Source organism: Peromyscus maniculatus, chromosome 17 (genome assembly GCF_049852395.1).
Source record: "Peromyscus maniculatus bairdii isolate BWxNUB_F1_BW_parent chromosome 17, HU_Pman_BW_mat_3.1, whole genome shotgun sequence".
NCBI lineage: Eukaryota > Metazoa > Chordata > Mammalia > Rodentia > Cricetidae > Peromyscus > Peromyscus maniculatus.
Genome location: NC_134868.1, coordinates 59573104 through 59597167, shown reverse-complemented (window position 1 = coordinate 59597167; position 24064 = coordinate 59573104). Strand labels below are relative to the sequence as shown.

Sequence of the window (24064 nt, the reverse complement as noted above, 5' to 3'; positions counted from 1 at the left end):
TATCAGGCAATTCTCAGCGCCGGACCCATTTCCCTCTGGGATCCAGTGTGGTTTCAAACTCCACCAACCACACCCCAAATCTGAAAGACAAAGGGCTTCTCCAAGTGGGTAAAAATGAGAGCAGTCAATTCTCCCCTTAACACGAGGCAGCCTTAGCTGAGCGTGTGGATTCACAGGGTCCAGCCTCGTGAACCTGGGAAGCCACTGTCCAAAGGACCTGAGCCAGCACATAAAGGGATTTTAGTCTATTTTCACTAACGTCCCAGCTCCTTCAAACCACGGGCACTCAAAGAAACACAGCAAGGAGCTGAGCTTTTGGATCATTTTGCTTGGGATCAAAAAAAAAATCTTGATTTAAATGTAGGTGAAAAAAGATGAAGCCATATCAGTGCAGAATGCCAAGATGAGAAAGGGCCTCGGTGCCTGAAAATGGCTTCCCTGACCTGGTCATTTCACAGCGTCTCCAAATTGACATACACGTCTTTGGAAGCTGGGGTGAGGCACACTTGAAGCCAGGCTCTGGCCCAGTTATATAAAAAATAATAATAATAATTTAAATTTAAACTCTTTGTGCCATTTTTACTCGGCTTATTTTATAGAGGTTTGTAAAGTCATACTAAATTTATGGTATCATTTCCTGCTTTTATGTTCTTAATTACTCAATACTGATAGATCAAATGTTAAGTTCTTTGGCTAGTAACCAAGATGTGGGAAATGAATTTCATTACAGTTTGCTAATTATGAGGCAGTGACTTTCCCATAAAATAGATTATAGATGGTACAGTCTAAAACCATGACATTTTCCCATTTAATTTGCTACTCAAAAAAAAAAAAAAAAAAAAAAAAAAAGACTAGAAGGCCGATGACCAAGTGCAGCTGTGTTAGAGAGACGGAGAGGGAAGGGGAGAGGCCGGCACAGAGGGGAGCCGGCTTGCCAGCACAGCGCCTCGCTCCAAGGGTCCAAGGTCTGAGGAGCAGACCTTGCAGCTGAGGAGACTCATCAGCCAAGAACCCAAGCGATCCCCCCACCCCGCCCTTTGTCCCCCAGGTCTACAGTTGCTCACTCTGCGGAACCTCTGAGCTCACACATAGACTTCCAGACCAACAGAGGCACTCAGGGCCTGTCCATCCTCCCGAGTCCTTAGAGACGCCACAGCAATGGCGGGGCATACAAGAATGACGAGATCACCCCACCCCACCCCACCCCACCCCCGTCCTTGAACAGCTACTTTGTGAACCCTGTGATGAAGTGCCTCGCTGTAAGAACTTCAGCAGCAAAACGTTGGACAGAGTACCGAGTGCCCCAAGCACGTGCATGGCACATCTGTCACTGGGCAGGCAAATGTCCTTAGAAAGCCAGATGTCACCTGCGGTGGGTGCTCATGGGGCTTGAAGCAGCACTGGATGTGCATAATAAGGTCCAAAATATAAGCTGTCTAGAAGTCTAGACCCTGTCTTGATGTCAGCACTGACTGGCTGGCTGTCTAACTGTCTAACTATCATCTATCTATCCATCCTTCCATCCATCTATCTATCTATGTATGTATCTCTATCCCCCCTCTCCCTTTATCTGGGACATTGAGAGAAATATGCCCTAAAGAATGCACATGCATAGTCCCAGGCTGGATAAACAAATGAAAGACGCACACTGTGGGCCTCGAACGCCACCCATGAGCTCACAGGCGTCAATGTAATGGAAAACCTCTCTGTCCACTCTCATGCCCGTGACCTAGAACCTGCCCTTCTCTTTAGCTCCTGGTCCTTACCTAACCATCAAATCGGAGAAACATCTGACAAACCCCCTCCAGATGAGGGACAATTAGAAAAGTCACTGAAGGGAGCCGGGCTAGATTTAAATACTCCCTTTGAATCCTAGCAGTCGCTTCCCGTCTCTAAGGAAAAGTATTTGGGAGATAAAACATGAAGCTCTAAGTAGATTCGGAGGTAGAAAGCAGGACAGGGCTCCCCGTCGGGCCAAAGAGAAGAAACCCGCCCAGATGTCAGCAGCTCCGAACACTTCGCTTCAGAGCTGGCAAGATGAATGAATGATGAAGGTCCACTGCTAAATACTGCTGAATCACAGGGCCCTCTTCCCAGAACACATCACTGGAAAAGCATTTGACCCTGAGGAAATGTCCACTTAAAAAGTCACCATCATGGCTGACCTCCCTCAGCCTCAAGTCATCTCAGAGTCCTGCAAGCCACCACATTCCAGTTCTCCTTGCTGATAAAACACTGGACAGGCCAGTGTTCAGGACTCCTGTGACACCAAGACAGGCAGGAGTGACCTGAAAGGTCACGGATCTTTCCTGTGAGAGTCACAAGGAAGGAATGTAGGAGACAGAGAGGTCCACACCTGGCTGCAAACACAGCCGCTCTGTGCTGTCCACCTCAGGGTGCAGGTGCAGGGATGACGAAAGCACCACCTTCCCCAGGTGGACCTCGAGTCTGAATGCAGGATTCCTGAGTTCTAGTCCCCAGGTGGTGGTCTGAAGAACAGGGAAGCCTTTGGAAGGTGGTGGGGTCAGGGGAGAATCAACACTCTCAGAAGTAACACCTGTCCGTGAGGAAGCAGGCTGTCATCAGACAAGGAATCCCTGATCTCAGACTTCCTGCCTCCAGAACTGTGTTTATAAGTCATTTAGTCTCGGGTGTTTTGTTACGGCATCCCAAACAGGCTAAGACAAAGAAAATAATCCTGATACTACATAAGATGTCAGGGCCCCTAATCCCCTTTTCTGATATTCGCCTCACAGAATTGACTTGTACCTCTGGCCACAGCTCTGGGGTCCCCACACTCAGTTGGTGTTCACCCCGAAACAGACCACCCCCATTCTTCTGCCCTCAGCCACAGGTCAGGAGCAAGGAAGGAATTCTGGAATACTGGGGACTAGACCAGGTGAACCTAGGCTGTGAGCAGGCAAAGGAGACTGGGAAAGGTTGAGTAACTCAGGGAGGAACAGGAGAGAATGTCATAAAGAAAGGTAAAGAGATGGTCTGGGGCCCAGGAAACAAGCCTGTAAATCCCCCTCAAACCAACACCATCTCAGGCCTCAGTTGGTAGCATCAGGCCTTGGAATCTCCAGGGCCCCAAAATATGTTGCTCCTCAATAGAGACAAGCCATTGAAGACCCATGAAAAAGAAAAACATCATTCACTTTAACCTCAATCAGATGCTAGAATGTTTTGGTTAGCTCAGCTGGAAGTCCCCTCAACTGTGTGTTGCTTCTGCCCTGGGAAAAAAAAAAAAAAGATGCTCAATTAACTGTCCCTCTTTGTCTCTGGAAGAAGAAGGAAGTGTCCCCAGTGTAAGGCAGGATGGTGAGCCCAGGAGGAGGGCGCCCTCCAGCACCAGGCTGTGGGTTGCCGCCTGCACCAGCCTGTTCCCAGCGCCGTGTGTGGCCCAGGAATGGACAGCGTGGACCTCTCTCTGCACCAAGGACCTCTGAGCAAGACACCAACCCCCTGGGGCTCCTAATCCTTATCAGCAGGAGACAGAGTGGAGAGCACCACCCGCATCACCCACGGGGATGAATCATGATTATTGTTTACAAGATAAATCAGTGGGAGGGGTTCTGGAGAAAATATCCCAGCATTCCGAAGGGCTAGAAGAGTCTAGGGAGAAGAGTCTTCAGGGCCCTTCTGTTCACCCATAAAATGAGGGCCTGAGTAGATCAGCGTGACACAGGCGAGTGGGACAAGGCATTCCTGCTGTAAGGCAAGCTCCCACAATGGAAACGGAGCCTTCCACAACGAGGGCAAACTTGGCGTGCAGTGGAGAAAGAAGCGAGTGAGGCCACTCACGTGCCATGCCTGAGCATGCTGCTGTGTGTAAGGGGCGTGTGAGTGCACAGCTGGACTGCCTCCACAGCTCCCATCCTATCCATTCGCACTAGTGAGGTACTAGTTCTCCAGCGGTTGCTCCTGCTCTCCTCAGAGCCCGAGCGTCGGGTCCCGCTTGGAGCATCTCTGTACCACTGCCAGATGACTTCTCCTTCCACTATGGCTATCTGGTAAGGGCCACCTGCCTTAGCGACCAGTGCTGGGGGGGGCACAGAGACCCCACAGAGGGGAGAGGGAGAGGGGGCTAGAGTGCTCAGAAACCTCAGAAACCTTCTGTCTCAGAGGGTTCGTCTTCCAGAGGAAACCACGTCCAAATCAATCCTGGAGCCAGGTCCTTTAGACCCTGGAATTCACGCCGCTTCAAGAGCCATGAACCTCTCACCCAGAGCCACGAGCTGACCTCTGGATGGGACATGCTTCAGCAGGACACTGGACAAGCCTTCGTGGTCCCAGGAAATATGTGAGAAAGTCCCAGCCAGCACCCATTTCTGGAAGCGCCCTTCCATTACTAGCAGATGGGTCTATAAGCAGGACAAACAGGGGACTAACTCCACCGAGGGACTTGTTGCCTGGAGCAGCCTCCTTGCAGACATCACCCCACCACCACCACCCCAAAACACCTCCACCTTCTCTCCCCAGAACCGCATGGGAAGAAACTGAGTCGATTGAATGTGGAGCCGGCTAAACGTTATACCACTGTAAAGATGCATAGTTAGCCAGGAAGTATGCTGGACCACATGCGGGCATGGAGCTGAGGTGAGCCTTTGACATCATAATGGATTGCCAAACGGGGAAAAAAACAAGAGAGACCACTTCCCCAAAGCCATCTGGCCTGCTCATTAACTCTGACTAATTCTCCCCTTGTTTAGCTGCCCACTGTGCCCCAACCACGTCACGAGGACCCGGGGGCTCTGGTAATGTCATTCTGAGGATGTAGCTCCCAACACCCATGCTCCGTCTCCATCATCAGCCTGACTGCTGCCCGGAAGTATGCTGTGTACTCGTGACATCAACCAGCAGACAAGAGGGAAATCCAGTGGCATTTTCATTTGTTGGGACTTATGGTAAGTCTTTGATCTTTAATTAAAACATAAAAACCTCATTTTGTCCCTTTTAAAAACTCTCTTCCTGTCAGCCAGTGTTGTGCTGGACTCCCATATACAAGAAGAAAACACAGTAACTTGGCCATAGATAGCCAAGACAAGAGCTGCTGACGCCTGTTCCACAGTGTGGCCTCGTGTGAAATGCCAGGCTGCTAAAGCCACAGGATATCACACTACTGAGGACTGGCTGTGGGTTAGAATTCCATGGCCAATCTTCCAGGAAAGCCCACTTCCAATCAGGCATGAAGCTGAACATTTCAGATCCAGGACTATCTATCACATTCAGGGGCATGGACTTCTTAGCCAGAGACTCGAGCCAACCTCTGGACCTAATTTCAAGGCACTAAATTCCCTACTGCTGTTTCTGAACATGGGAACCGAATGCACTTACGATGTTCCAAGCTGTGCTGGAGAAGGTGCGTTCCAAACAGCTGCAAGTGTAGAGCTGTGGAGAGTTACCCCAGAGCCTGACGGCCTGAGAGGCGCACGGCCAAGGGGCACATGGAGCTAATGTTGAGACCTAGGCAGAGGAATATGAGCCGTGGCCGAGGCAGCTCCAGGTCCCTCAAAGGGTACTGATACACCAGGGAGACAGAACAGGACACAGCGGGCAGAATGAGACACACCCACGTGGGCATAGGTCCTTTTATCATCTTTCCTGTGGCAAACTGTAAATATGTGTCCTGGGATTCCGGTAATTTTTATAAAAAAATCCTTTTAAAATTCTATCCAAAAAGGACACAAGTAGGTGGCTGTGGGAATCCATGCCGATTCTCACGATCAGGGAGCCAGGGGATGATTCATGAGCAGTGTGAGGAAATAGGATATCGGGACATCTGGAAAAAATCTTGGCATGACAAGACACACCAGACACACATGGAAAAGGAAGAGCATATGCTGGCCCCTATCACCCACCAAACGGGAAGGGAACATCCCCAGAGCCTAGAGACAAACATGCGTAGCCCCGAGTGCTGGAGCCAGACGTGATGGGGGCCCTGGAGCCCTGCCTTCTCAGAAATGCAGAAGCATTTCACACAGAAGCCCCTGGAATTAAGGGGTGCTGGCCAGGGAGAGGGGAGTCGGGGCAGCACTTGGATGGCAATGCACTACAGGAAAAGCAGTTAGCATCACAAGAACACTGAGTATTCCGGAAGGTTGGGACACCCAGTACAGGAATCAGCTTCTGGAAGTCACAGGATAATGATTTTGGAAAGGGATGGAAAAATTACAGGTGAATTAGAAGCGAATGACTGATGCTTCCAGAAAGACCTCCCAAGCGTACCCAGCTCACACTTCCTCCAGCAAAAGCTACAAAGCCCACCACAGCTCTGCTGTGATTGACAGGCCATCCAATGTCTCTCAGTCTGGGTCCTGGGAGCTGCTGGCGGGTCACTTGGTCTCAGTCTTTGTCTGATTGGAGGGGTTTAGCTGGGTGTGAGGCTGGCCTGCAGTGTGTGAACCTGTCATGATTTGAGGCAGCAAGTGACTGTTCCTCACGCTTATCACAACTCTAAAAATACTGGCACTGTGGCCATGGCACATGTGCACACCCTGCGGGAGCATTTAACTTCCTTAGCGGGATTTGGGGTTTCACACTAGCTCTGGGTATGTGCTGGTCTGAGCAACTAGCCTGAGCGACTTGATAAAAGCCACTCCTTATGAAATGGAGGAAAGAGTTCTGAGCCACCTGAGGCAAAAAAAAAAAAAAAAAAAAAAAAAGTGTGTTTTGCCCCCATTTTCCCAAACTCTGTCCTCAGAACCTTCCCAAACCAAAGGACGTGGACTGATATCCTAAAGGCAATGTAAAGACCACATTAGGGAAACTCTGAACAGGATGCCATTGCCTCTCCAGACTGGTCAGAACCCTGACAAGCAGACAGATGCCCTGCCATACTCAAAAATGCTAGGGACAATCTTAGAGACACTCAGAGCACAAACTAACCTTTTGCCTAGTAAAAAAGTCTTCTAATATTTTATGGTGAGCAATAGCATTTCTTTTGTGAATTTTGATTTTATACACTTCATACATTGAAAATAAAGAGTTTTCCCTTTTAAATACACTAGATTCTGCTGATCAAAACTCGATGAAGTATCTTCTCAAAGAAAGTATTTAGTAAATTTACCTATTCCTATGAATAACCTGTTGCTTATTCAAATCAGTTAAGTGGCTCAGGATTTCAAAGAAGCTTCACAAAAAATCTTCCATCGGCTACACAAAAGAATGTATTGCCTGGGTCGCAGTGGGTTACCTCTAACATTTAAACACTATACTTGGCGTAGCTTAATTTGTGGGAAATAAATTTACAGTATTCTATTTCACATAAAAAGATAACCTTGTCCTGTCATCCTCAATGAATTCAATTATACACAGACACAAGGAATAACAAGGAATAAAAGCAAGCCACTAACACATATGTAAAGCACAATATATATTTGTATGTTTGTATTTCACAATAAAATCATGACCAAAGTGTTTTCTTTTTTTTTTAAATCAACAAAATAAATACATTTATAAGTAAAAGATTACTGAGTTCTCCAAAAATACTAATAAAGTCAATGCTTGCCTCAGAAGAGAATGTCACCCCAGACCTAATGATGACTAAGAGCAAATCCTGTGTGTTTGGGATGTAGCAAGGAAAGAGTCCTGTATCTTACAAGTGATGTTATGGCCTAAGGCATTTTTAGTGATCATCACAGCATTGCCCAAAAATGACTAGAATGCAAGCCTCGACGCTCTTGGAATCAGAGAATTTCCGGTTCTGAGGCAGGAGGCATGGCAACCTCTGGCCCTTCAGCGACCGGAGGGAGGCAGGCGGGGAAAACAGCACTTAGATCTGCAAGGCTGGAAAATTCCACCTCTCCTTAGGGTCGGCTGGGATCAGAAGTCAGCACTCCTTGTGGAGAGGGCTTCACTGCTACTTCGCACGTCCTTGACCCTGTCCTCTGAGCAACCGGCAAAGGCACAACCAAACACAAACTGACCAATATCACACACCCCTCGATAGGCAGAGGCATGCCCACCGGAACCCTAAGGAGCCTGCAGAATGTATAGGGAGAGTGTATCTTCTTCCACTTGAGTTGGAAGAAGGGAGTGGCCATGGTGTTAGACTTGGGTCCTGACTGCATATATGCTAAGTCCACATTTGCTGTCAGGGAGCAGAGGCGGCCGCATGCCCAGTAAGTAATGAGGGGTCACTCACTGGCTCTTAACCAGAGTAATGAATTCCCCTCAAGGTCACCTGTGTGCCAGTGTTTCCTATGGGAATTCTCACTGAGAGGGAGGTGCAGCCCTACATCTCTTGGTACACCCTAAACAGATTCCCTTGGTGTAAGGAACAAGCTTTTCCAAGATCAACTGAATGATATCACTCTGGGCAGGGTCCCCACAACCTGTCTCCTGGGGGGAGAAACTGGAACCTGTTCAGTTCCCTGTCACAGTAGGATCCCCTGTGGTCTGTTTGCCTCTCAGGCTGACAGCCCCATTGACTCTCTGGAAACAGGACCTGGAAGAGCTGCCTGCAACCCCAGGGGAACAGGCTGGCTTCTCAGGTACCCTCCTGACGCTGGTGCCACCACTATCAGCTCAGAGGGCGGCAGAGATCTCGCAGATGCTCAACCAGGTGGACTCATCTTCCTACCCTGACATTACAATGAAACCAACCATGGCTCTGACTAGTAGCTAAGACTGGGTAAATCCAGTAGGTCTTGATCCCCTACCCCAAGACATAGTTATATCCAGAGGCATCTCTATTTGTCACAGTGGAACAGTGTGCTTCCCACACTAAATGTGTAAAGACCAAGGAGGCTGCAAGACGTCCCTAAATGCACACAGACCTACTGCACACACACAAGATTGTCATACTCCAAATGTCGTGACCAAGTCAAGGATCCACACTAGCTGTTTTCTTCCATGGTAGAGGTACGTGTCACGGTAACACGTAAAAAAGCGCTCATCACCATGCACGAGCCGGTGTGGACGCAGGAGACCCAGCCCCTCCTTTTCTTTCCCACTCTGACACACCCAAGCCTAGCTCTAGTGTCTGTGAGCAACAGCTGTTGTCTGTGTGAGGATGTCTGTTAAGCCAAACAGGGGACCTGAGTGATGGTGTTATCTACGGAGGCTCAAGCCCCAAGCCAGACATCCACCCGGTAGGGGCAAAGCTCTTCTGTGCATGCTTGCCTCGAACACTACACCAAATGCTTCCCAGATCTCCAAGCTAGAAATAGAAGAATCGCTTCCAGACTGGCCCTTTCAGTCCTGATATGGCATGTACGGTAGACAGAGAGACAGCTGGGGGTGGGGGTGGGGGGGCATCCTGTGAGATGACGCTAGCTCTGCGGTACACAGCAAGCATGTGGAGAGGGGTCATGAATCACAGACAGCGTAATGAGTAGTGACAGGGTAATGTGTTTCCTCCCACATCTTTGGCAAGGGTCTGGGGAACCACTGGGTTAAAGTATTCTATGAAGATATGGGATACCCACGCGGCTTAATTAAGACTCTCTGTGCGCCCAGGACCACAGGACAGCCCCCTGCATGAACCACTAAACAAAAAGGCTAAGCTTTTCTACCATAGAGTTCATCAACTGGGCATAGGCAGTTTCCAGTGATTCATGAAAATAAATTAGCTTGTCTTTCCACCTATGTGTGATGCCAGATTCTAACCTATAAGCAAACAGGCCAGGTGCAGGGAGCAGGAGGTGACCCTAATCCTGCTTCACCCAGGAAGCTGTCTGTCCTTTCTCACTCCAGACCACAGGTTAATGCTTTGTCAGGACAGCGATGTATGCCTCCGCTGCTGCTTCTGGAATCTGGCCTCTTGCTTGTGACTTTTTTACAGGAGGAGCCTCTTAATCCTGTAGTTTAGTCCAGGTTCCTCCTTTGGACATTGCGGGGTGAGAAACAGTGGTAGTTTTATACAAATAACAACTGCCACGGTCAGGAGAAAGGCTCCTTTAGCGAGTCGTGTTCCAGCAACGCATACACGCTTAACTCGCAAGCATGAAGCAAATGCCAGACACTGGGATGCCTTTACCTCCCCAAAGGCTAGGAGAGGGAAGCCTTATTAAGCAAGACCATCCAGGCCCTATCAGTTTAAGATAGCATTCCCACAAGGCCATCTCTGAGGACAAAAAGCCACTGGATGCAAGGCCAAGTCGGCTACCTTGAGTATAGGGAGATCTTCCAGGCAGCTGGGAAAATAAACGACTCAGGCTGGCTCTGAAAGTCAGCGAGAACGGCTTGATGGCTGGCATTGTGTGGACTGCAAGATGACAGTCTTCAGATCTACCTGTGACTCCTCAGGAACAGAAGACACAATCTGCAAATCCCATCTCCAGGAAGAGCCTGACACAGTGCAAAGCAATGTGGCCGGCCATCAGCCCCAGATAGTCCAGTTCCCACAGAAGGGACTGGGGCTGTAACTGACCGAGTGTTCCTTGGGGGACATCAGAAAGCACGTCTCAGAAACTGATGGAAACCTTTCTTAGGCTCTGATGTTCTCTCATGTAGGTAACTATTCTCTCTCTCTCTCTCTCTCTCTCTCTCTCTCTCTCTCTCTCTCTCTGTGTGTGTGTGTGTGTGTGTGTGTGTGTGTGTGTGTGTGTGTGTGTATGTGTTGCTCCCATCCTATTTCTAAGAACAACAAACCAAAAATGAATTTAATGTGTGGACATTTTAGAATATCAAAAGAACGCCCTTGGAAACTGAAGACATTGGTGTGCCATTTAGGACCCATGACCACAAGCACCAGACTTCTACCGTGTGGTCGGGGGTGACAGAAAAGGGAACTTTGGGGTGGATATCAGCAAGCTACATTATATACATGTATGAAATTGTCACATTTAAAAGATAAAAGATGAGTTTGGCCCACCAAAAAGAAAGAAAAATTCCTTTTTCTAGATCCATAATTCTTAAGTAAGAGGGTAGAGAGCTTGTTCTGATAACTGGCATTTTACATCTGAGAAATAACAAGCACTCCTCATTTTCATGGTTTTTGTTTTGTTTTGTTTTTTGATTGTTTGTTTTTTGGTTTTTCAAGACAGAGTTTCTCTGTGTAGCTTTGCACCTTTCCTGCAACTCACTCTGTAGCCCAGGCTGGCCTCAAACTCACAGAGATCCGCCTGCCTCTGCCTCCCGAGTGCTGGGATCAAAGGCGTGCGCCACCACCACCCGGCTGCACTCCTCATTTTTTATAAATAAATCTAGACAAGTATGTAAACGATGAAAATTTGTTTTAAAAAACATTAATTTGGATAGAAAGCCTTCAAAGCATATAGGCATTTTTTTTTTAATTTCAAAAAAAAGTGCTAAATTTAGTCCTTATCCATCAATTCCAAAAAGTGTCATTGAGTCAAAAGACACTGTCCCAGCACACTTGATTCCCGGCCTTCAGTACAGGGAGGGTCTCCAGGCTCTCCTGGCTCCTTGTCACTGATTAGGAGGATGCCTGGAGGGTGCCTGTTATGGTGATAAGGCTGCTCAGAACACTGTTTAAACACTCTGCTTCCCTGTGCTGCTCCGGGGAAACTGTTGAAGCAGGAAGCAGGTTGACCCCCGGGGGCTGATGATCGTGTTAGGCTCACGCTTTGGGGGGAGGGGCAGCAGCATTCAGACAGGATCATGACGTGTGTCCACTCACCTTCTGTCCCTTCACGCCATGACAGTCACATTTTCCACAGCCAGAGCCGCCACAATCACCCTGAAAGAAAGAAAACAAGTTTCAACAGGAGATCCCTTTCAAAGTATGGTCAAGATGCGAACAGAGAGCCAGCGAGATGGGTCAGCCCTTGTCCCCAAGCCTGACCGCCCGGGGTCCAACCCCCAGGACCCACACAATGGAAGGAGAGCACCCACATAATGGAGGGGGAGTTCTCTGATTGCCACGTGGGTGCCACGGCACAGGCACACATCTCCACCCATAATAAATAAAGAAACATAATTAAAAAAAATCTAAATTATGACATCAGCATCCAGTTACGAGGCAAATCCCACCTATCATTCGTGAGACCCCGCAGTGACAAAGCCTGGAGGTGACCAATGATGAGCCACACGCTCCATAGAGAAATTCTTGGGTTCTAGGGATCATGGCCTTGGACTCAATGACACAAGACTGGTTGTCCCTTGTCTATTAGAAATGGACTCACCTAGGGATTATGTGAGCAGTGTTACAGGGCAAAGTAAAGGCCCAGCTCTGATGTAGGAGTTTCACATCTGAGACCACAAGAGAACAAGGACTCCATAAGGTGGGCTCTGCTTGTCCCCTGTGTTTCCAGGGACTTAGAGACAAGCAAAAGACTCAGGAAAGAATCATGAAAGAATCAACAACAGCTGGAGAACACCCAATGAGAAGCCAGCAATCATCTTATCTAAGGAGCACCCAATGAGAAGCCAGCAATCATCTTATCTAAGGAGCACCTCCATCCCACAGGTACGGAGATGAAATGAAGATGTTTAACGTAGCATGCTAAGATGAGATTGAAATCAGAACTCAGCCCAGCTTCCAGGGCATTAAGTGGCCAACAGAAGAAAAGACGTCCACACCACACTTCACAATGCTCTTGGCGGAATCCAAGTTTTAAACCACTATAGACAACAACATGGTGTTAAAAAGGGTGAGGAGGAGCCATTTAGCAAGCTTTACGGGGGCATTGTGTCGGCTCAGAAATAAAATTTAGACCCATATTCTGCTTCAGGTGGTAACAGTTCCTTCAAAATAAAAGTATGCTATTAATAGTCCCTGGCTCATGAGATGCCTATATTTTTAACAGCATCCTCCAGGCTCCGTCACCATGGAGATCCTCTGCCCAAAACAACCCCATCTGGAGACACTTATTTTATGAGTTAAAGCTGAACAAGTGCCTCCAAGACGGTGAGCTGTTCTTAATTTTATATTTTGGAGATGGGGACACTTGACAGCTGGCCAAGTAAAGCCCAGCGGTCAAGATCTGTTCCGCAAGCTGACTCACACCCCAGCTATTTCAGCATGCGCTCTCACAGCCCTCCTGACATTTCCAATCGCTCCCTGTGCTCTGCCTGCCTCTGGATGTGCATTTCTGTCGCCACCAGGGCCCAAGTCTTTAGCCTGGACTGAAGAGAGACCGTCCGGAGCACACAGAGAAAAACACCGAGGGACTTCACTGACTGCTGACTTATCTGTCCCCACCTCTGACCACCTGGGTCCCATGACATGGTGATTCAGTCCGGGACACCCTGAGCCTTAGCCACAACCTGAGCTTAGTGTGGAGCTGTTTCGGGCTGTTTTATGAAAAACCTGCCTGGGTAATAAAGCCCACACTAAGAAAGGATGTTCCTAATTAATTAACCAGTGGCAGGTCACCCATGGTTGAGCCTGCCTTGGCGTCAGCAGCAGGGACACCAGGAGGCAGGCAATTCCAAGTCCCAGGAGCCGCAGGCCATCCTCCTCACTGGGATCTGCTGTTGCCCAAAGCCTTGTGCTCAGAAGCAAGGGTACTTCACCCCACTTATGAAATTCTGATTATTCTCATCCTTTCCCCATCGATTTCACCCAGAGAAATTAACCAGGTAAGAGACTGCAGGGTCCCTGTGAGAACTGGCTCCCACCCACCTACCCTTAGCAGAGAGTCAACAACAGCCTGAGGTTACCAGATTTTCTATGTGACAGACAATGGTCCTTCCTAGGAACTATCCCATTTGAAGAGACGCTAAAGACAGCTGTGTGATGAGGCTGGGATTCTCTGTCTGGAACGCTGCTGCCCTCTAGGATGCTCAACTCCATTCACTCTGAAGGAGTTCTTCAAATCAATTTCCCGGAGTTGGTCCTATAAACATCAGTGGATTCCGTAAGGTACAGGGGACACCCCAACCCTCACCCTGGGCAGGGATGATGAAAGCCAAGGCTAACACTACAGAAGCCCTGAGGTGTGTGAGTGACCAGTGGGCATCTTGTCTGGAACCTACTTCAGGTCTTAAGAAACTCTTGACAGAATCTGAAAACAAAACCAAATAGGTAGAATGCCCCTCCCCCCCAACAGCCTAGACTCTATGTTACACACAAAAAAAGTCTAATCCCAGAACCAATACATATATCTTTATTCACATGGGAAATCTTTATTTTTTTTAGGCACACAGGAAATCTTATTACCAGAATTCTGGTCCCCAGAAGAAAATTCAGAAGAATTGACTGTTCTAGTAACATCTAAATTACAATATGCGTTTCAGAAAAAAAGAAGGAGGAGGAGAGGTGGAGGTGAGAGGTCGAGGTTGACACAGGGTCTCTCCATATCATCAGGCTAGCCTAGAACCCCACATACTCTGCCTCAATCTTCTCGGGGCTGGGATTACAGGCAAACACCACCAGACCCCCAAAGAGACAAGCTGGAGACCACACTTTCTTTGTCATATTCTGGGTGGCCTTGCATCTCATGGAAATAACTTGATTGAAAACAACCATCAAGTTTTAGAGGAAAAAAAAAATCAGCCACAAATCATGTGATACTTGTTGACTTTGTTTAATAGGATTTAGTTTGAAATGTCACTATTCTGGTCCTTAATGATTTCCATTTTCATGAAGTGGCCCTTGCTAAATTTCACCAGACACAGGACACAGGGCTGTTCTGCAGTTCCGGGGCACAGAGTTAAAACCAATACACATAGTACCCCGAGGTCCCCTTTCAGTCAGGGTTGACATTTACTTCTGAAATAACTAGTGGAAACAAAAGCCTTGTTCACAAAGTCTTAGCCATGCACAGCAACCTGTCAGGCTGCAAAGGGGCCCCTGACTCCATGACTTACACAGATGTCAGGTGATGGGGAACCTCACATGTTCGGGGTTGTCACGAACTTCACAACTTCCTGAGGCCCCTCAGCAAAATGGAAAGATGTGTGTGGTTTGGGAGCCCAGCAGTGCCCCCCTTGGCTCCAGATCTGAGGGACTTTATGAGGCCTGCTCATTCTTCTCCATGTCTGGAGCACATTGGGCCAGCCACATCCACTAGCTCCCAGCCCATCTGTTTCAGATTCTAGAACGGGAGGAACTGGAACATTCTGTGAATTGCACAGTCCCTTCCCTTCCTAGGGTCAATTAGATTAGCGAAGTCCTGTTCTCTCTTCCCATGAGATACAGGCAGGAGGAAGTTGGTCAGGAATGCTGCCCACTTGGGGCCCTGGAATGTGACCACAGAATCTCAAAGGACAAACCATGTGAGACTTGGTCTCTCACAGAAGTTGGCCATCCACGGCCAAGAGAGTGGACAGACAGCCCGGGCACACAGGGATAGGCACCACAGAGAGGTCTCGCAACCAAAATGCAGTTACACTTTCAAAACTGGAGAGAACTGCATGAAAACCGCATCACTTCCGAAAGTCCTCTTTGCCACCTCCCACTAGACACATCCTGTGGCCCGGAACAGCAAAAGCATGACAATCCGTCCACGTGGAAAGCTGGAGAGAAAAATGTGTTTCCAATGCCCCACGTTGTGGTTTAAGTGATGAGCTCTCCCTTGGGCTCAGGTGTGTGACTGCTCGGTCCCCAGCTGGCGGAGCTGTCTCAGTAGAGCATGGAGCCCTTAGGAGTCAGGGCCTCAGTGAAGGAAGTGGGTCAAGAGGAGTGGCCTTGAGGCTGGGTAGCTCAGTCCTACCTCTTTCTCTCTCTCTCTCTTTCTTGATCCACCAAATGAAGAGTCCCACCTATATGTCACTATGGAGCCACCTGCCGCCTTGCCGTCTCCACGATGGACTGTCTCTTGGAAATATGGGCCCAGATAAACTCTTGTCCTCTTTGAGTTGCTTCCTGTTGGGTACTTGGTCACAGCAACAAAAGCGTAACCCGTCCCCCGAGGCCCCCTTCAGACATGGGTGTGCACAAAGCTCCGACAGCAGAGGCAACATTAAACAGAAGCAGAAGGCACAATAACCAAGGAATGCAGAGAGCCCCACGAAGTAATCCGCAGGCAAATACCTCTGATATTCTCTGAGTCTCTCCGCAAACCTCTCGGGACAGGTTAAAACCATTTGTGTTAGTGAAACCTTCTCTCTCACTCCCCCTAAGGCTTCCAGAAAGTAGAACCAGCAACCTTAATGGCATAAAATACAGTAGGCTGAGACCACACCATGACTTCACAGTGCACACGGTCCCTGCCAAAGAAGGCAGGGGAGGTCAACGGCCCTCAGGGAAACGAAGGCTCTTCCAGGTTGTCCCTGAGCTGAAGACACCAAGAAGCCCTTCTGAACATCACAGCAGGCCCCACGTGACAGACGAGAGACAAAATGCTTGCTGTGTCAGAGCACTGTGGGAGTGAGCCAGAGCACACGCCCGCTGCCATGCTACTGTGTAGAGGGATGGTCTGCCCGAGGGATCCGCCAACCGTGAACGAGGGCTATCCGAGTAGTGTTGGGAGGAGCACGCAGGATGAGGTGGTCCTTCGCTTCTGATGGCGGTGGACGTTTTAACATCCCCACTTGAACAACTTGTATGTGTTTCGCATCCCTCCAAATAGGGACATGTGGAGCTCCGCCAAGCAGAAACAGCTTATCTTTCAGATTCCTTTTCACATTCCCTGTCCTGTGCAAAATGTCCAAATGTTTCGTGGGGGATACTGCAAGCCCAATGCACTTCCTGTCAGAGCACTTCCTCAGGGGTCTTCAGAATAATTACTTACCCAACAAAGGAAATATGTGAAGAGAGGAAATGTATTTCAGGGCTACTGGAGCAGAATTAAAGGCACACGCTAATGAAGGAAGCGTTGCAGCAAAGAGAGCCTTCATGTGCTGGGGGTGGGAGAGTCGGGGGCACACACCACCCGATACAAAACTGGAGATGCCATAGAATGCATCCTCGGCCGTGTATAGAATTAGAAAACTGATAACAAAATGGAGATTACACTAGAGGTCAGATATCACAGCAGAAATAATAATTGCTTAAAAGTTTAGATTTGAGCCAGGTGTGATGGCACAAGCTTGTGGTATCAGTCAATTAGGAGGCCGAGGAAGAAGGATCTCAAGTCCAGAGTCTGCCTGAGCTATACAGTGAACTCAAGGTCAACCTGGACAATTTAGGGAGACCCTGTCTCAAAATAAAAAGTGAAAAGCGGGTCAGGAGTATAGGTCACCGGCGGTGTGTACTTAGCTTCTGGGAAGCCCAGAGCTCTCTCACAAACAAAACACTGACATTTGCATAGGATTTTTGAACTTCCAAAAATATGTTTGGCAGATGTAAAGGTGAAAGATTGTCCCCTGCAGTCTCAGGGGGTCGCATCTACCTTCACCTGCACGTATCTCAGGATTTTATCATTTCGTTTTGATTATTTAGGACAGAAACCACCCCCAGAGACGGGAAAACTAGTCTCTATCTCCATTCAACGGACAGGAGAATTTCTGTTGAGTAAAATATCATTTCCGTCTCGTTTGATAATGGAAGGCAGACACAGAACAACCATTACTACCCCGTAAACTTACAACATAACTCTGCTCCAGTTTGAAAACAACTACAAGTGCTGATACATTCTTGGCAAAAATAAAATTAAAAATTAGCACACCCACTGAATGTCTAATGCTCAGCGCCTCCCCCCCCCCGCCCCCCCCCCAATAATATGACTAAGGCTTAGCCTGAGCGATCCATGCTCCATCTGTTTCTCATTTGAGACTGCGTTGCAGGACCCGTGTGGGCTCCCACCACCACCACGCGCTGTGGAGACCAGGGTGTTGGCTTGGCTTCGAGAACAAGCCACATGTGACTGCACTCCTTGTCCTAGTTCCCTCCTTCGGGCCAGCTTGTTGACTCATTCTCCCTGCTTTTCCACTCCCTGTCCCACTGGATGGGGGCCGACATCTCAAGTTCTTACTGGGGAAAGAGGACGCCCCAAGGGGGGATAAATAATGAAGGCCAAGTGCTTCATCTCCAGCTGCAGACAGATGTGACTATAATTAGTCGTCATCATCATGTGACAGTGGCCATTGCATGGCTACATGTATGATGAGTTGGTGGGCTCTGAATGTCCGCTGGGACCCATGGTGGACATGACCTGGAGAGATCCATCCCGTGATGGTGAGTCACTGGCCAGGGACAGTGAAGTGGACTCAGGGAGTCCCTACGTTCAGACAGAACTCATCCTGCGGTATACTCACACAAGCCTACCTTCCACGTCCCCTGCATGCTGTCCTCACTGGCCCATGAAGTCAGATTCTCTCTCTTCCCAACCTGATCCCATAGCCATGGAACTCTCGAAGACAATCAACACAAGTCTGGCCACACAGACCTCCCAGTTGTCCTCCAAGAGAGAGCCAATTCTACACAGCCAGGCATGAAGAGACGGTGATGGCGGACCATCTATCTCCTCCATCTTTGGGAAACTGACTCCCTCTGTGAGGTGGCAGTGTGTCCATCCAAGCTTGTTCACATCCTTTTCTTCTTCTCCCCACTCCTCTCTGTTTCCTCCTTCCCCACACACCTCTAGCTTCCTGCCCAGCCTCACCCCCTGAATGCAGACGTCTATCACCACTCCTTACACCTGACCCCCCAGGTCAAATCCCCCCACCTTTTCCAACAGTACCTTCAGAGAAGTCCCTAACAGGGTCACATGCGGAATCTGGGAGCTCTTAGGGGAATTCCTGGTGTCTTTCCCTCTGTGACCCAGAGCATGCGCTGCGCATTCTTACATTAACGGGACCATTCCAAGCCCAAGGCCTGGTTTAACTCACAGACACCCTACAGTTCTGTACAGAGTAAAGATTTCCCATCCGCGGGGCTATCTTTCAACACCTGAAGGTCCCACAGATAACAGAGCAGAAGGGCCTGCTTCTCACACAACGTGAATAAGCACAGGCAGTGTCTTATTGTCCTTCCGCATTCCGTCGGCTGAGCCTTTAAGGAGCCCTGGTTTGTAGCAAACTGAAAAGGGGAAAGAGAGAAAGCCTAAGTGACTAGGGAAATATTTCAGGAATGACGGACTCGTGGCTCAAAATGAGGGTTTCGTGAAGCCAGTAGCTAGAGTACCCCACTGTCTTTCACTGGACAGTTAAAGATTTTAAATCGCTGCTGATAGCATGCCATTTTCTACTCTAGAGTAGAGAGGAAGGAGGGAAGAGAGAGAAACCAACAAGCCTGTGGTGCATCTTATTTCACAACAGATGATAAAAGGTTTCGTTTTCTTATTTGGTAATTCTATTGTCAATTAGTGATCCCACTGTCATCAAATTCATGGATAATTTTTCATTTGTCATACAGCTCGGCTTATACTCTCCTCGTTACTAAGGCTTATTTAAATCGTGATTATACTTATTAATGTGACGGAAAATATATGCTCTTATGCAGAGAATCATATTGGTTCAGTGTCTAAGTCCAAAGCTTCGTCACTGTCCATTCAGCCAACCTGAAATCCAGCAAGAGTCACACCTACAAATGAGGATAGGTAGAGGAGAGTCACAAATCGTTGCCTGTTCCATGAGAGACTGAACAGGAGTCCTGTCCCTCCTATCAAGAGCAGGGAGAAGAAAGTTTGTGGAACTCACACCTCGGGGGCCAGTCGCTGCCTCTTGGCACAGGGTCTTTGAAAAGGAAGGCAGAAGTGAATGGCCTTTGTGGATGACAATGGTTGTGGCCCAGGGGGCACCTGCATATTGTTCATGGAGAGAGCAGGACCACAGAACTCCAAGAACAGGGCTGGCAAGCCAGAGAGTCTGGGGTGGCAAATGAGGGCATTCCAACAGGAAGTAGTACAAACCAAATATGGTGATAAGAAATCCCATGGTATGAGAGGCAGAACCCCACAGGACATCTCAGTGATGACCTGGGCACATGGGGAGTGTCGCTGCCATTCTGATGTGAGCACCCCTATCCAGGATGGGAAATCCTGAGGACAGCAAAGGGGTGCTCTTTTTTGTGAGCTCAAATCTCACCCTGTACAAGTAGGTCTTGCTGCTTCAGGACCTGTTATTCCCAATCCCAGAGACACTACTAAATGTCCTTGCATGTAGCCATCAAAGCTGTTCACCTTGCCTGCCTGCTATGGGGCATGCTGTAGAAAACTGCATGTTTGGACTAATCCCACACGGCCAGGAGGGAGCCCAAATGTTAACAGCCTCACTTGTAAGGCAGTTTTTCAAAGAAACAGAAGAAATTTCCCTCTTTATATGTGACAGCTGCTAAAACTCAAAGCCAGAACTGTCACCTTGGAAACATCACCGCCTGAGGATAACATCATCTGATTTGTGTCCTTAAAATTGTGCTTGAAAACTCAGACAAAAATGTAAACAGAAAGCGCGTGTAATGAGTGCAGCTGCATCACAAACACCTGCACAGACGGCGAACTGGTGTGGCACTTCACAAGCAGCGGGGGACCCATCTGGAAGATTTCTATGTGATGTGTTTCTCGGGCACACGCCAATGTGAGCAACACGGAACCAAAACCTTCCTAAGTATATGGATGATAATGGTTGGTGCACCCCAACTGCTACTGTGTAGACCATAAATGGCACTTTCGAAAGACCTACCTAAAACACTGCACATTTATGGTCACACAAGAAAAATGAGGGAAGAAACCACAGCGGAGAAGCAACCGCCGTCGGTCAGAGCTGTGGTTTTTTGGTGCACCGCTAGGATATTGGTGCTGTGGTTGATGGTGTCATGTGGCACCTGAGGGACTTCCTCAGTCAGCTGAACACTGGCATGGAGAGGTCCTTGCCAGACCAGATGTCCCTAGGAACTCCAGGAGAGAGTAGTCCTCCCAAGACGTAAGAAACCCACCCTGGCTCTCAGCAACACCCAGGAGGACAAACAGGCAGATTCCTCGACAAGCAGAACGCTATGTAACTATACAGCACTGTGTTGTGGCATTGGAAAGCCCGTCATTTCCAAGGGAAGTTAAGAAAAATATTCACCAGAGCTAAATCATTCATAATTTATTGTGAAAGTAAATATGGACTAGAGTAGTTTTGGAGTCAACGCCTCTGACTCCCACTTTAAACTAGAGCTTACTTGGAAACAGAACTAAGTAAGCCCAGTTTCCTGGTCCTTAACTCAAGTGACTTAAAAAAAAAAACACTGTTTTTTCCCTCTCATTTACACTCTTAAATATTTCAACCCCCAGGCTCTACTGAAGTTCATTTTAGGAGATCGATAGATAATAACACGAAGTCGAAAATAAAAATGCGATGTCGAATGCCCAGCATTGACACAGAACATATTAACATCTTGAAGCTTCTGAAGAACCTTTGCTACCACTGTGTGGTTAGCAAATTTAAATCAAATGAATATATCCTGCAAGTGAAGATGAGATGGGCAGTTCTTTAAAAACTAAGTTTAGGTCATGAAATATACCTTGAATATTTAAAATAGTCAATCTTTTCCCCTCCCAGGCTGTACAGCCTGGGGTTACCAGGTGATGTGCCGCGGGTAATAATTCACTAGTTCTGGCTCTTGGCATGGCTCTGATGGTGGCTGAGGGTTCGCCACAGCTTTCAGTGACTGAGACCCGGAGCAAAGTCCCCTCACCCTGGGCGGGGTCGCACCTGTGGCTAGCATGCTGCCCACACACTGAGTGGAGATTCCCGTAGACTCAGAGGTCAGGGACATGCCCCAGTCTCTGCGCGCTCTCTGCAGCTTCATCACCATAACTAGTCCACCAAGGGCCGACCCAGAACTGGGCCCTGAGGTCCCCCGGGTCCTAAGATGTGCAGAGCCCTGGGAACAAATTGGTGGAGGTGAGGGCTGAGAAACCACGTGAGCATGCCTAAAGCCTAAACACGTGAGCTGTGCACTTAAAGATTACTCAGAGAATGTGCCTAAAGCCAGTGAGCTATGCATTTAAAAATTACTCAGAGAGTGAAGTTTTAATAGTGTATGTTTCACTGCAATAACTAAAAGAAAAAAAGGCAGAAGAGTTTTTTTTCTTTTTTCTCAAATTCCCAGAACTCTCCTTAAGGCCTCAATGTTCCTCCAGCAATGCTTACAGCTGGGGATTAGAAAAGTCAGTCTCCTCCCTCCCCCACACAGAGATCCACGAACACACACACACACACACACACACACACACTCACTCACACAGGGCTGCTGGCTCCAGGCCCCGCCTCCCCATCACATCCTGTTAGGGACAGATGCCTCAGCCAGACAGGGCAGCCAAATGCATGGCTGTTGCATAAGTTTGGATTCCCTGAAGAAAACCTTGGTTTTGACCCCTCCTGCCCCCAGACTCCAGGGCTTGCCACCCTATCTTCTGCCACATTCTTTCTCGTCCTCAGGTATCCCTGAGGTGTCCTTCCACTTCCTCACAGATCATGTAGGAAGGACCTCATGTTCACAGGACAAGACCCAAGATGCACTTTGAAAACAGAAGCAAGCTACAAGGATGCTGGCCAAAAAAAAAAAAAAAAAAATGTCTTGAGCACTCCCACCACACAGCAGGAACAAGAATCTGAGCAGAGGGTCCTGGCATCCAAAAGGCATTTTCTGAGAACCACTTCCTGTGAGGTTTCTGGGAGAGTCCTCACCATGGCTGGCGGCGGCTGAAGTGAAGGAAGCCAGCACAGAGGCATCTGGGTGCTTGCCGAGACCCACCCTACCCATACTGGATATTCTTCCTGCTTCTTCCCCCAGCAACTGTGCCTGTCCTGTAGCAGAAACTATTCAAACAAAACCTCTGGGGCTTCCACGGGAGGCCGGTCACTCAGCTCTTACAGGCAGATGGGCCTCCTTAGTCCAGCTGTGCGAAGGCAGGAACCAGGAAACACAGAACTCTGTTTAAAGGAACCCGAACCGCACAGAGGGGCACAAGCCCTGTCCTGCATCCAAGGGACGGGATCCAGCATTCTGCGGACACACGGGAGGAAGGAAAGGAACAAAGGTCTCCCCAGATCCTCATCTGCACAATAGGTGCTTTAGACACAGGTTCTCATGGGACTGTCACCAACAACAATTTGTGTCTACAAGTGAAACGAAAGGAAATCCCACAAACCCCTTGTATGCGTGTACGTTAAGTAGGGGTATCCTGAGTCTTCCCTGGGCTCCCTTCCTTCCCCTGCTCATTTTGTGGCATGTTTTTTTTTTTGAGATATGGTCTCATTCTGTAGCCCAGGCTGGCCAGGAAGTCATTATGCAGCCTTGAATTCATGGCCACCCTCCAGCCTCAGCCTGCAGAGTGTTGACCTCACAGATGTGCACCACCACACCCAGCCCCTTCCTCTGCTCTTAATTCTTGTCTTTATTTAGACAAAAATCGCAAAGACATCAACAACCTCGGAGGTGCCCTGCCTCCCCCAGGCCTGCTACTGTATCGGAGGAAAAGGCAAGAAAAAGCTCTGAGCCCAGGCCCGGTGCACGGGGCGGAAGGAAAGGACAGACAATGCGCTGGGGAAGCACACGCCTGCCTGCCCGCTGCGCTCGTTATGCCCCAGCCTGGAATTTCCAGGTCAAGGTCTATGGTTCCCACTGCCCTGATCCACTGCCCTTTCCAGATGCTCCTTTGTGATGCCCTTCCTGCCGAGGCTGAGTGGCCGACTCAGTACTTCACTGCCAGCACAGCACGGCAGAGTCACCCGGCACGTCCGTCGGCCCCTGAGGCGGGCGGGATCCTGGCACAGGCCCTGCTGGACCTGGAGAGCGGGCAGGACTCTGGGAGCTGGACATTCCAACGGCAAACCTGAACTTTGGTCAAATAAACCTAACTGCCCCCCAGCAGGCAACTCTGGTTACTGGGCCCAGTGCGCCGAGAGAGCATTCCTGGAAAACTTCCACAGAGCAGAAAGCATGAAGATTAAACCATTCTCTCCTCCACGCTCCCCCCCTCCCCCGCCCAGAGGGCAAGCCATCGAAGATAGCGCGAAAGGTCTTTTGTGAACTTAAGGTGGCCTTGGCCTCCAGGGATGATGCCATATCCTAAACCCAATACTGTAAAATCAGAAAAACGAATTCAGAAGAGGAAACAGCGTATGTATGCACTGTGAGACTGATGAACTCGGGGAAGGACCCTGGCTACATGTCCATCCAGGGCAAGGAGATCGCAGGGAAACCACATCCCTTTGTTCCATCCCGGACACACCTGAGCATGAGCAAGCACTGACCCTGTCGCAGGTGCACGTGAACCCCGTCGGAGACAGGCGTGGACGTGAGCAAGCTCTTTCTCACCCATCACCAAAATGGAGTCCG

At 48.9% G+C, this 24064-nt stretch overlaps 1 protein-coding gene across 1 annotated transcript in view; it reads right to left on the bottom strand.

The window, feature by feature from the left end:
- Col4a1 (collagen type IV alpha 1 chain) overlaps window positions 1-24064 on the bottom strand; it is a 118302-nt gene that overhangs the window by 58640 nt on the left and 35598 nt on the right. Inside the window, exon 2 of the mRNA XM_006981332.4 lies at window positions 11588-11647. Within this exon, the coding sequence (XP_006981394.2) occupies window positions 11588-11647 (60 nt within the window). The remainder of the gene's footprint in view (window positions 1-11587; window positions 11648-24064) is intronic.